This window comes from Oreochromis niloticus, linkage group LG10, assembly GCF_001858045.2.
Source record: "Oreochromis niloticus isolate F11D_XX linkage group LG10, O_niloticus_UMD_NMBU, whole genome shotgun sequence".
NCBI lineage: Eukaryota > Metazoa > Chordata > Actinopteri > Cichliformes > Cichlidae > Oreochromis > Oreochromis niloticus.
Window position 1 is genome coordinate 24,856,493 of NC_031975.2, and position 13,257 is coordinate 24,869,749.

Genomic DNA, 13,257 nt, shown 5'->3' on the forward strand with positions numbered 1-13,257 from the left:
TGGGAACATATTTCACAGGAGTTACAATACCTCTCAACAGTCAAACAAAAAATGGACTCGGGGTTTTCATGCTAAATGCTGCTAGTAGTGACAGGGTACAGCTTATATTATGCCTAATTAAATGCCAGCATATTGTTGGCAGGAACAAGAAAATGTGTGATATACAAGTTTTATGCCAAATCATGTTTTTTTCCTGTTATTCCACAGCAAATGTCCCAAGGCCAGCAACCAGTCTGCAACCCAGCTGCTCTGTGTATCAGGAAAATATGCAGTGTCCAACTTTAGTGCTTTTAGAAGTAATATAAACATGTAGCAGTATGTAACGCATGCTGAATCACAAACCAGTGCATGAAATGTCTTTCCCGAATCCAAAAACCTGGTGGAGGCAGCGAGGTAATTATCTTAATACTGTTTACTGCATTCACAGAAAATTACCCCTGTGAAGTGACTAATCTGTTTGCTGCTAGCACGATGTGCATTGTCAGAATAGGCCGTTAAGATGGATTTTTCAAAATTATACAATTTTAATGAGCTGATAAGAGCATAACAATAGACTTCGGATGAGACTCTCTCACCAGGCTGGCAACTGCCAGAATGCTGTGACCACTGTAATGGAGAAAATAAGGAAAGGAATGGTGTTCATAGCTTCCACATCCTAAGAAGCCGTTTACCATACCCTATAAGCAAAGCTTTAATCCAGTGTTATCTCCAGTGCTCCTGAAGGACATGAAGAGGAAAAACTAGGATATACGCCAAAGCATGACAAAGATGCATAACCCTTATGTGGCTGCTTTACTCATATCATGTTCATCCTGGGAAAAAAGTGCCCACTCGTTCCCAAAGTGGATTATCGCAGTAGTTTGCCAGAGTGGCATAACTGGGATCACAACAATCTGATTCATAGCAATAATTAAGCTAATGCCAATTAAATCATTTTCACTTTGTTTTTTAAACTCTTGTTTGATTTCCTATGAATTTAAAAAGAGCGCTTTTTATAGTAAATTCACAAAAAAAGGAAAGAAATTTCCATTAAGATGTAAGATGCGCTGTTAAAAACATGAGGGGAGACATAGGAAGTCTACACTCTCTCTCCTCTATCAATCACAATGTAAATGTACAAAAGCATTAAAGCAACTCGGGCTGTATAAGACAAGGCTGTCAAAAGTTCACAGAGATCGTGAAGGCAACATCAAAACCTCACTGTGCAAAGTTCAAACTCATGTAACAATGAGAAATTTACTAAGCACTTTTAGCTGCATTCCCAGCATGCGGGTTGAGTTGAATGGCCAACTGATTAGTTATTAATGCCATGAGATGAAAAGTGACGGAAGTGAAAATAATTGGTGGGATTTCGAGGCTGAATTTAAAAACTGAAAGTTAGTGAACGGCTGACAAAATTCCTTAAAAATGTCCATGTGAGTTTTTGCAAATTGAGATTGCAGTCATGCCTTTTTCTGAAAATTGTATTTAATAACAGCTGTTCCACATCCAATGCCAACAAATCTGGACAGTATGTGCTGTATTGTATATTACAGTGCAGGTCATAATATGTAAGTGGTACAAATTATCTGGAAATATGTGGCGGCTCTGTTCTAGCTTTCATCCACTTTATCTTTTCTGAATGACAATTTTTTGAATATGTTGTTTGCCATATTGTTCCTTAAAAGCAAAAATGTTTTAGGCAAATTTCTCAAACAACTGTAGTTTTATTTTTTGGTACCTCTCTATCATTAGCACCCCTTTTCCTAAAAACACTTCTATTAACTGAAAAAGAGTTTCTGGTGCATGACCACACAACAACTCTACCTGTTCTCCTTCAGTGAAGACCTTGTTTCCAAAACTCCAGGAAATTGTAGGTGTTGGGTCACCGGAAGCCTGACATGTCAGGATGACTTGATCATCAAACTCCGAAGCAGTTTGGTTACTCAAGTAGGTAATGTTGGGTTGGACTAGAAACAAGACAGAAACTGTTATTAGAATTGGTTTTCTAGAGACCTCATAAATGTGGGTACCTTTGGTTTAATGCTCCTTCAACGAGAAGCAGCGGGGTAATTTCAAATATTTAATCTGTTTCTTTATTCTTTTTTAAACAGCTAATAGATGCTTGACATTTATTAACAGCTATTGCCACTAATCCACCTGCCCTTTTTCTATTAACTGGGTTTAACAGTAGAGGCGGAAAAATTCTGAGGTTCAAATCACCACATAAACTCATCAGCTGCTGGCCGATGAATAAATGCGATCAAATGACCATGTCACTGTGAATGACACATTTGACATGGCCATTTGATCCATGGCTGATAGAGACGTTTCAGTATTACTCACTGGGGTGGTTTCATACCCCAGTGAGTTATAACAGAGCCACAAGATTAGATAATTCCCTCATAAAGAAATACTGCACTTTATGTTTCACAGCTGTGTAAGGAAAAGCTGCGTAAGAGTCTGCAGCAAATGGCACAAAATACAACAAAGAAATGTCAGAGATGATAAAAAAAACCAGCCGCCGTGTTCTTTATGCTAAGCAAACCATCAGCAAATGGAGTCATTTTCTTACCAAACACGCTTAGGCTGACTTCCTCCGTTTTCTCTCCCGCCTTGTTCTTGGCGATGCACGTGTAATCTCCTTCATCCACTTTGGTGACATGTTTTATTAACAATTCTGAACCATCCTCATTGAGGTTGTACTTATCGCTGTCTTCAAGGACAACACCGTTACTGTAGCAAGGGGGAAAAAAAGAGGAAAAGACAAGTGTCCGCGTCACATGTATTTACTTGCACAACTTGAGGAGCCTACGAATAAGTTTCTAAACTCACTGACAAAGAACAGTTGGGGTTTTATCTACTGAGGCAAGCAGCTCGCAGACAACAAAGGCTGGCAGACCAAAAAACGCTGTCCTGTGCTCAGTGCTTCTAAGAACACCTCCAACATTGCCTCAGATTCTGTTTGCCTTTGGTCTCCTTCAGCCTTGTTTTTAAGAAGGTCATACACCAATTGTATGATGACGATGCTTCTTTTAGATTTCAGAAAACACTCCTACTCTCAGGAGCCAAACTTTCACTTGAGGTTAGAATCTCTCTCTTTTTTTTTGTAGTGAATTAAGTGTTCGTAGACCTGGAGTAGCAGCATCGCTCCAGCAGCCAGACAGTGAATGACAGGCCTGTCAGCAACTAGAACAAATAGAGCTTTACCCCTATGTTTTTTTCACCGCCTCACCCACCTATCCTCCCAACAACCTTCCAGTCCATCTAAACCCTCTTCTAACCAGGGCCTGCTTCTTCCTCAGGATCACACATTAGATCTGCTGCATGAAAGACAGCTGTGAGTGGGATTTGAGTTCAGTCGTCTTATTTACTCATGCAGCAGCAATAATGCTTTGTCTAAAGGTTCCTCCTCACAGCAGTGGTGCTGCTGCATTCAGACATGAATGATGCACCAAGAATATTAACGTGCACTGAGCAAACAGCTGCATGAAAAAAAAACGCGTTCGGGCTGACGTCCTCGGTTTCCTCTCCTGAAAACATACATTTGCACAAGTCGGTGGTCATCAAACAAAAATATCCTGTTCCAGCACACACATGCTAGGTGCACTGTTAAGTTTATGTTTAAAATCATTACTAACTTAGTAAACCTTTTTAATCATTAAACACAAATCAGGTACCAATTATCGAACTACTGATTAGTGGTTGCTAAGATGCATATACACTTTCTGCTTGTTGACCTATTCACAATCCCTTTAAATATAAATTAACAAGTGTCATGTAAAAATTAACTTTATCAAAAGCAAGCCTGCATGAAAGGGGTCAGAGACAGAAGGATAAAGGGGACTGACTGGTAAGCTATGAAGAGCAAAGTCACAAATCTGGTCTGGTCACTCTACTGTATGCAGAGATTTATTATTTCCTTATTATTACTGTGTCCAGCAGCTGGAGAAAAACAACAGAGATACCCCGACAGCTGCCTCGGGTAGCACACATCCTGCTAAAGGGTAGCCTCACACTTATGAAAATGTCCCTGTTAAATTGATGCTCCTTGCTGCACAAAAGATAAAAAACCCTGAGGTCCTTTTTGATTAGGAATGTTTGTAACTAATTGAACTGACCTGTAAATATAAATTGCAGCCATTAGCGTAGCATAACAAATTCCTAATTGCCATGGAATGAAGTTTCAGGAAGACTAATCTTATGCAGATGTAGCTCCGTCCTATCAACCTTTTATCTGGTAAGAGGCAAAAACACATGACTCATTTACCCTTTTACTGTGGAAGTTATTACACAGATTTTGATCATTAAGGTAAAAAGCCATCAGAATATCTCTCCATATCATTGTGTCATAAAATGGACTGCTGAAATGAAAAAGCAAAAGGTAACGGTATATAAATCTCCCGCTCGCTAATGAATACTAATCAGTGTGACTTATAATGAGTTTCCATTGAAAAGCTGGAATTAATAAAAGCCCTCTATGTGCTTTAAGTACTAGTACACTGTATAGTGCATAGTTTGTCTTTCATTGCTCTGCTGCAAATATCATTCATCTCAGCTTAATCTTATCAGGCTGCTTTTACCTGCTTGGCAGATTGCCACTTAGATGGGGGGGGGGCATTTGTATTGACTTCAGTGCTTCTTTTTGGAAGGATTACTGTGCATCAAACATAACATTTTGTAATTCATAATTATTCATACCATTGCTCTAACTAATATTACTTGTTTAGAGGTCAAGAACAAGCGGATCTGAACACGAAAAAAAAGAATAAATAAAATGCTTCATTTTTTGTGGAAGCTCAAAAGTGCTCCTGATGTGATCCGGGGTAAATCTGAACTCTACTCGTCACAACAGCCAGATAACAAGATTGAATGACGTACTGTGCCCAAGTAACGGTGGGTTCCGGGAAGCCATCTGCATCACAAGCCAGTAAAGCTGATTTACCAACGTCTGCTGTAGCGTTGACTCCTGGGTGCCTGACACGGATGGTGGGAAGCACTGAAAAAGATGCAAGATTAATTTGAATTTCAAGTAACTAATGTGTATTTATAAATTATATTTAAAGAGGTTTAATGTAGATATGTAGATTCCAAACCATTAAATGATTGTATTGCTTATTTTGGGGGTCTTTAATTCCATATAAAATTAACCAAACACTTAAAAAGGTTCACAAAAAAGACCCCTCATATGGTATGCCTTTTTTTAAACAACTACCGAACCCACATGGTGATGTGTAATTGTGGTAAAGTTTACCCAAAATGCAGTTTGCTCCAGTGAGTTGTGATAAAACAGACTGGATATTTCAAAATAACTGAAATGAACATATTTCACACACATAATTATATTTCCCATAGTTACACGTCTACTTCTTAAATTACTCAGGGGGTTCGAAAATAAAAATTCAATTATCGATGAAAATCTACAGAGTAGTTTTTAAGAAGTGATATTTCCTCAAGAAAATCGCCCAAAATAATCTTTTTAAATATATTTTTCAAAATTCTTCATCCTGACAGTTAAAGGACTTTGATATTTAAAAGCAATTTGGGGATAATGTTGCTACTAAAGGTCAGAGCATCTGCAACATTTTCTGAGAAATCCACAAATTTAAAACCAGTTTCTCGTCATTCTGGTCTGTAGTTGTTTGAATATGTTTCTCTAAACCAGAAACTTGAAAAAGATGGCTAGATGATCTGACTATCTAACTATCATTGGAGCAACAAAAAAGTTTTAAGGGTTTTAGAGCCATCTGGCTCATTACTGAACCCTGCTCTGTTAAGCCAAAACCACACATTGATAAACAGCAGGGCAGGCAGAGCATAGAAGGTGGTGTATACACTGCTTACCGTTAACAATGACCTTCATAGTCTTGAAGTCAATTTCTCCCCTGGCCATGACACGAGCCTCACAAGTGTATGTGCCCTCATCTGTCTTTTTAATGCTGCGGATCTGCAGATGGCCATTATCCATGATCTTAAATCGAACTACAAAAAAACAGGACAAAAAAAAACAAAGGTTCAAGATTGTGAAGATTACATTCTCAACAACACAGTGGGACAAAAGAAACGTATGATTTAATAAGTCTACCATTAATTAAGGGATGATCATAAAATGAGAGCAGCGTGAACTGTATGCTTAAATGAAACACTGAGACAGGAAGTTGGGGCAAGATTAAGAAAATCCTTCCTGGTAATCAAATTATTAGATAAGAGAGAGCTTCATGACACTCTGGCTACAGTAAACATACTTTATCAATGTTTTAATCAAACCCAGATCCCTGACAAACTGTTGCACCTCTAATTAAACAATGCACAGTAACACAGCGAGCTGGTGTTATTTTTCACACATTATTGAGAAAAACTATCCAGCACTTATTAAAATCCACAATTTAGACATTACACAGGGGACTTTTTTTTATTTACTTTTTGTTGACGATCTGCATATTATTAATTTTAGTAATGAATGTTGCCTCAATAAAGTGACGTGTTCTTCCTATCAAGTTTGAGAGTTATACAGTTTACTGAACCAACAATTCCACCTCAGCGACTCCTACCACATCACACCATCCGTGGAAGTGAAAAATTTACATAGTGTATAAAAAAATAAATGACTGAAATGTTCAAAAGCTTTTAAAGTTTAATCCAAGAGTCTAAAAGTTAAGAGGAAACAAAGCTTTTGTTAAACAGCTCTTATTCAGGTCACCGTGACACATTTTAGAAGGAAGAGTTACTGTTGGGATTTTTAACTCTGCAGCTTGCAGCACAGGGTTAGGTCAGCTACTGCACTGAAGAAAATTGCATAAGCAGTTTTTAGTTTTCAGTGTCGGTTACAATTAGTGGCTTTTCCAGTGAAAAACACATTCCTTGACAAGAATCCAAGAACAAAGGCAGGCTTAGCACAACAGTGTGGTGACTCCAGGCTCTCCAGCGGTCACCGAGGGAGGGGTTACTTTAAGGTTAAAATAGGCCCCGGTTCAAGTGTGAAACAAAACCCAGACTCCTGTTTTATGTCCAGCTCCCACACTAGATCCTAGTTTTTCACTGAACTTGCTAAGCCATGGCTGTTTTGGACCAATTTGGTCAATGCTCCTCCCAAGAAAGAAGCTATTGCCAGATTAAATGATTACCAAATATTGTACATGAATTTAGGCCCTCCTCATATTTTTGGCCAGAAGGGACCAAATGCTGAAAAGCTCATAATTTCATCTTACACAGAAGACAGCTTGGATTCACAGCAGCTACATTAGATTAGATTTTTTGGCCTAGACTTTCTGGCAAAATGTTCTCCCATCCCTTCAGCAACACTTACAGTTTTATATGTTCGGTATGTACACACTCACAGTTTCCTCCACAGCTGAGCTAAACACCTTGGTTTGTGTGCTTACTGGCAAAGCAGAAATGGTTCAAAACACAGGACAAACAACGAATAAAGGGATACAAGAAGAATTTTAAAAGTTTTTGTAGAGTTTTGAGTGTTTTTTCCCCTTTTTGCGTGACATGACTCATTACAGACAACCATGGTATCAAAGTAAAACTTGAACTCATTCCACTTTTTAAGCATAAAGGCAGTGTTTTTTTGATATACTAATGTGGCATATGGATAAAATAGATGTTCCACAACGTGTAACAATTACATCAAAGCTACATCTCTGATCACCCGTGCGCAGTGAGAACAAGACCCAATTGTGTACATCAAACACCTTTAACTCCCTAAACACGAAATTCCTTTATTAAGAAAGAGTTAGAGGTAAAAAATGTTGTTAAAATGTATGTATGTGTATATTTATAAAGATAAGACTATCCTGATGGCTGAGCTTTTTTTGTTTTTGGTCTTTTTTTATGCGTTTCAGGATTTCCTGCTTCCAGTTTTTCTATTCTTGTGGGTTTATGATTATTATTATTGTTGTTCTTGCCTCCCCACTGTTCCTCTGTAATGTGTTTACTATTAGTTGTCTTTTCTCTGTGATTACTAGGGTTGTTTCCTGCTTTACTTTAACAGTTAATTTTCTCTGGTGTTTCAATTCGGTTTTGAGCCTCTGTTTGTTTGATTTTTCTGCATAACTTTCATCTGCATTTCCTTCCTCTGCCGTGTGTGTGATCCACAATCAGTGTGCAGTGTATAAAGAGCCCTTTCCTTCTCTTTGTTGCATTGTCTGTGTTTTTATGCTTCTTTTTCTCCTCTAGTGCTGTCCATTTTCTTCTTTGGATTCATAATCTGGCTTTCTTTGGATTCCATCATTTTTCTTTTAAATTGTCTTTCATTATCTGTTGGAATTCATATGAAATCAAAACTGATTAAAGCTCGCTTTCTGTTTGAGATCTGCCTCATGCATCCTGGGTGTGGGTCCTTAAATCTGCACTCCGTACAAGATCAGATTGAGACATGAGGAGCAATAGTAAGATCTCATCACCGTGAATGAGCAGGCATGAAAGACGTCAGGTATGACCTGAAGTCAGAACATGAGATGGAGGAACTGTGATTGAGGTGGTTTGCAAACTGTTTTTGCACATGAGCAGCAATAATGGGCAGACTGAGGCAACTTTTGCTTTTGCGGCTGAACTTCACTTCATCATTGCCAAAACAGATGCTATGATTAAGATTTGCAAAGTAACAAAATAATCTGATTCTAAACTAGCAAATCTGGGTAGGTATTATTACAGTTTTTTTGTTGTTATTGTTGTTAGTGACAGCAGAAGCTTTCTTAGATTACACTTTCCTTCCTTAAAAAAAACATGCTGAGTTTTTCAGATTTTTTTTCCCAACTATAGTTTTCCTTTATTTGGCGAAATTAAACTCCGGTGTGCCCTCAGACACATTTTCTAGTGACAATAACCACCTCTTGCTAGGCCCAAAAATACAATTTTCATGTTCACGCATCATCTATGAGGTCTAAAACTACTTTCCCATGGAAAACGGTTGGCTTTGTTCATAGATGATGGGCAGCAGGAGAGGGAGATGAGGAATAGTGTGGCAAATTGATTGGAAAGCATGAACTGGCAAACAGCACTGGCAGGGAGGTAAGGTGGCTGCTCACAGAGTTAAGAAGATGGAATGGAAAGGCAGGTTGGAGGTGAGAAAGCAGCTAAGCAGTGGGGTGTTTTTTTTTCCTCTTTTTCTTCTTCTTTTTTTTTTGAACTGACTCACCATCTTTGGCAGGTTGGATCTTGGAGCCCTTGTGCTTCCAAATAATAGTGGGTGGTGGTGAACTGACAACATCACAGACTATGTCAGCATCATCACCCTCGATGAACTCCTGCGGGTTGGGAGCACTCTCGAAGGTGATCTTTTCTGTGGGGAAATGTACATATTACACATTTATATAGATATATGTATTAACACAGAGACTGACATTTGTAAAGGTGAAAACTCACACATTTTGAATTTCAGTGGTTCACTTTGGTGTTTATATTACACATACCAAAGTTTCCAATAATTAGGTCAGTATATGTGAAAAAATCCCCATGAGCCAAAAACTTCAGAGCGATCTAAACGCTCAGTTTCCAGTATGTTATAGTTCAGTTCTTACTATGGTCATTTCAGTCACACAGCCCTGGCTGGGAGAACAGCAACCCCTCACACCTGCTGTTTAAATCTCCTGTTTATGAGAGGGGCAGCCAGTCGGAAGAAAGCTGGCTTAAAGGGACGGGTGCTTAAACGGCTGGTTTCATACAGTGGATACACTCAGGGTTTGCACCAAAGTCCAGCTTGCCAAGCTAGACTGAGAATTACAGTATGGAGCTTGAAATCAGGTTACTTTTAATAATATAAACACTGTCTCTCTCTCTTAGAAATGCATTACTCAAAGAGAGCATAGTGGCTGAGTTACTACAGTTTATGCAGTAATGTTGACTAGCAACATGTGAAAAAATAACACTCTTCACTGGTAACGTCTGTAAAGACTGCAAAACCAGGTCACACTTACGGAAGATCTTTACTTGGACAGTGGCCTGGGCTTCCTTGTCTCCATCCTTTGCCACACACTTGTAGATGCCAGCACTGTCCACGGTGGCGTGGTATATGGTGAGAGTCGACGTGGCTTCATCAATGCGGCTCACTGCCCTGTTGGGAAGGATCTTCTCACCGCTGGGAAGGATCTTCTCACCGCTGGGAGCGTACCAGTCTATGTCTTTAGCATCTCCTACCACTGAAAATAACAAAGTAAATAATGAGATAGAAAAGCAAAACTTTTTTTTTAAGAATTTCACAAGTGGCCTGTAAATAATAGTCAGAACCTACAGGATTGCAACTGAAATCTGTTATCTTGTTTGGTGCTTTTGATGTTTTGCATTAGCTTAGATATGCCTCCTGCTTTGCAAGAAAAGATATGACTGAGCATGAACTTGTAGAGACTGCCATGGGCCTGTTACATCACATTACAAAGCTAGCGTATGCATCTTAATTTAAATTTAAACTTAATTTACTGCAACGATCACTGCACTGTGTGATGACCTGCGTCACTGACAGCAGTCGAGGGGAAGAACTGTCATCGCTGGCATTCATATTGTTCACATCTGTTCATGTTGGAATAAAGTAGTTGTAGTTCCTTATTTCCCTGATGAATGCATATGTGGAGCTGATTAAGGTTTGAGCAAGACTTTGCTCTCATGAGAAAATGTGAATAAAAATTGTTAAAAATGAATCGTAATTTGAACAGAATATATCAAAAGTGAAATTAAGAATTCTTGGTTTGAAGATGGTTTGGAAACATTATTGTGAAATCACAATCTGTTTTCAACCAGTGTATGTTACTAAACAGACGCAGCAAAACATAAAAAGGGAGATATGAATTATTTCTGTTTCCTCAGTAGGATTATTCAGTAGGAGGAAAATTTGACTAAAAGAAATATCAAACAACGTTTCAACATTATTCATCTTTTTATAAACAGTAGTACAAGCAGAGGCAGTTTTTTGTTTCCCGGAAAATTATTAATACTATCTCTTCTCTCGAGGAGCACAAAGAGCTCTAAATGTATTTTGACACCCTTTTCAAACGGAGGAATTCGAGTTCAAACTAATGCAAAAATTTCTTCATAGAACAAATAATGAAATCACTTAGTACTTAATGTCAAGGCTTCATATTCCACACATAGACGTCCATCTTTGCTTTTAGGACTTCATTTTTACAGAAACATTCTGCTAAAAGCAGTGAAACAACAGCTCATTAGTGGGAGAGAAGTGGTTATTTTTTTCAATATAATTACTTTTAAAGGGAAATTTTGCCCAGATCACAGAAACAAAACCTAAAAAATCAAAAAGAAAAAACAAAACCGATTGCATGTAGTATTCCTTAGAGTAATATGCAAAAGAAAATTTTGACTGTACTTTGTAATTCCTGTGAAAAAACACAAAGTCCAAAACTACTGCTTCCATAGGAATTAAGAGGGTATGTAGCTTCCAGGTGCTGAAAATCAAATGGACTTGTTGACTTGGATATGTGCAAGTGTGAGCACCTCTATAAAAGGAGACGTTTTGTCACTTTGCTGCTCTGGAGCATTCAGCAGTGAGTTAACACATTGCCACGATATTCCCAGGAGCGGACATCTCAGCAAATTCACCCCAAGGTCAGACCGTACAATGCTTAGAAACTGCATCTCGGATTCTGCAGGTCTCAGCCAACATGTGAAATATTAAAGTTCATGACAGTACAAGTATGGGAGGTCTGGAAGTGTTCTTTGGAGAACTGAGAAGTGGAGATGCTTTGGCGTAATACATAGCACCACCGTTGGCAAAAAGCAAATACAGCTTATCAGCACAAACACCTCAGAACAACTGTCGAGAGACAAAGTATTGTAGAAAATGATTATTTCAAGCTAGTCCAGCTACAGGTGGTTCAATAAACTATTGAATCATAAGTCCTATGAAGGTAGCTGTAGAGTGTTTTGAAGTTTCTATTTCAAATTCAAGAAAATGCAATGCATTCATTATCCAGCATGATCGTAACTCACATCAACCTGTGCTCACGGGATAACAAGAGAGATGCTTTGAAACTTTTCATACTGGACGACCCCTCGTAAGGGCTATGGGCATGCTGTTAATTCAGTCCCCATCAGCTTTGTTTTGTAGTGTAGAAGTAACCTGGGTTAATAAGACCAAATGAATGAATAATCTCTACTCAGAAAATTAGGACATTATTTAAATGTAAGAAGATGTTCTATAATGGCGGACTGCAGATCTGTCTTTTGTAAGTAACATCTGAATCACAGACAAGCTGACAAATGCACAGAGAGAATGTAAGACCTCTATCTCATTATCTTTTCATACCGCACCTCTCTCCCACCTCCTCTATGCCTTATTTCTTACATGACTCGGATCTCATCATCCCACCACCTCCACAGAATAAACTTGTCAATTTATCCTTGTGATCTTTTTCTTTTTTTTTTCTCCACCAGTACACCAATCTCATTATTTAACCTAACTTGTATTACTTTCATCAAATTACCTCAATAAATACTGCCAATATTGCTAGATGAGGTGACATTTGCATCAAGCTGTGTTAAATGAGGGATGTAGAAAGATCACTCTTACCTTCGCAGATGAAAAATTTGGAATCTCCTACGCTGATCTCCCCTTGTGGTGGAGTAATTTGCACCTGAATGGCAGCTGGGTGAAGAAAAAAAGACAGGACAAAATATAAATTAGTCTCTGGTTCAGTCGAAAGGAACGGTGACACGGGGCTGAGACACAATAAGGCAAGACTCAAAGTGAAATGGCCATGCCTGCTCAAAGGAACAACCATGTTCAGGCAAACACTTTGAAACTCTGGGATGTAATTTCTACGCTCACTAGAGTGCAACATCTCAATGTGCAAATGTGTTTGAGTTTAAAGTTGCACCCACAAAGCCAAGGAACTCACAGTTAAGAAGAAATAATATGCGTCTTTTGTGGCGTATTTATTTATTTTGCACCATGTTGTGAACTGAGACCTGCACTGCTGAGCCAGGACACGTTGGTTCTGGAATTTGCCTTCCCTTATTTATAGTTTGCGATTTACTCCTAGGAAGCAAAACTGTACCTTTTGCTACCAACACTTCCAGTTTTGTTGTTAGTGAATTGTGTATCTGATTTCCTCTCTGACACTTGACACTCAAAGCACAAAGCTGGCAGCTGAAGGCAGCATAAAAGAAAAAGTAGCAGAGTGAAAGACAAACTGAACTCTTAAAGAAGGACAAATCCTAACTAAGTTAGGCGAGACACCGACTTAACATTTGTTTGCTCACCTTATAAAAACGACCTGACTAAGCCACTCCGGAGCATTCTTGCATCCCGACTTCTGTTTACAG

At 38.6% G+C, this 13,257-nt stretch overlaps 1 protein-coding gene across 16 annotated transcripts in view; it reads right to left on the reverse strand.

Annotated features, from left to right (window-relative positions):
• The window catches only part of ncam1a (neural cell adhesion molecule 1a), a 254,030-nt gene that overhangs the window by 62,074 nt on the left and 178,699 nt on the right, over nucleotides 1–13,257 (reverse strand). For all 16 annotated transcript variants that reach the window (XM_005458469.4, XM_025910752.1, XM_005458468.4 and 13 more), the window contains exons 2-8: nucleotides 12,503–12,577; nucleotides 9,900–10,121; nucleotides 9,122–9,265; nucleotides 5,824–5,961; nucleotides 4,861–4,978; nucleotides 2,555–2,715; nucleotides 1,807–1,949 (exon numbers count right to left, since the gene is read on the reverse strand). In XM_005458469.4, coding sequence (XP_005458526.1) covers nucleotides 1,807–1,949; nucleotides 2,555–2,715; nucleotides 4,861–4,978; nucleotides 5,824–5,961; nucleotides 9,122–9,265; nucleotides 9,900–10,121; nucleotides 12,503–12,577 — 1,001 coding nt within the window. The remainder of the gene's footprint in view (nucleotides 1–1,806; nucleotides 1,950–2,554; nucleotides 2,716–4,860; nucleotides 4,979–5,823; nucleotides 5,962–9,121; nucleotides 9,266–9,899; nucleotides 10,122–12,502; nucleotides 12,578–13,257) is intronic.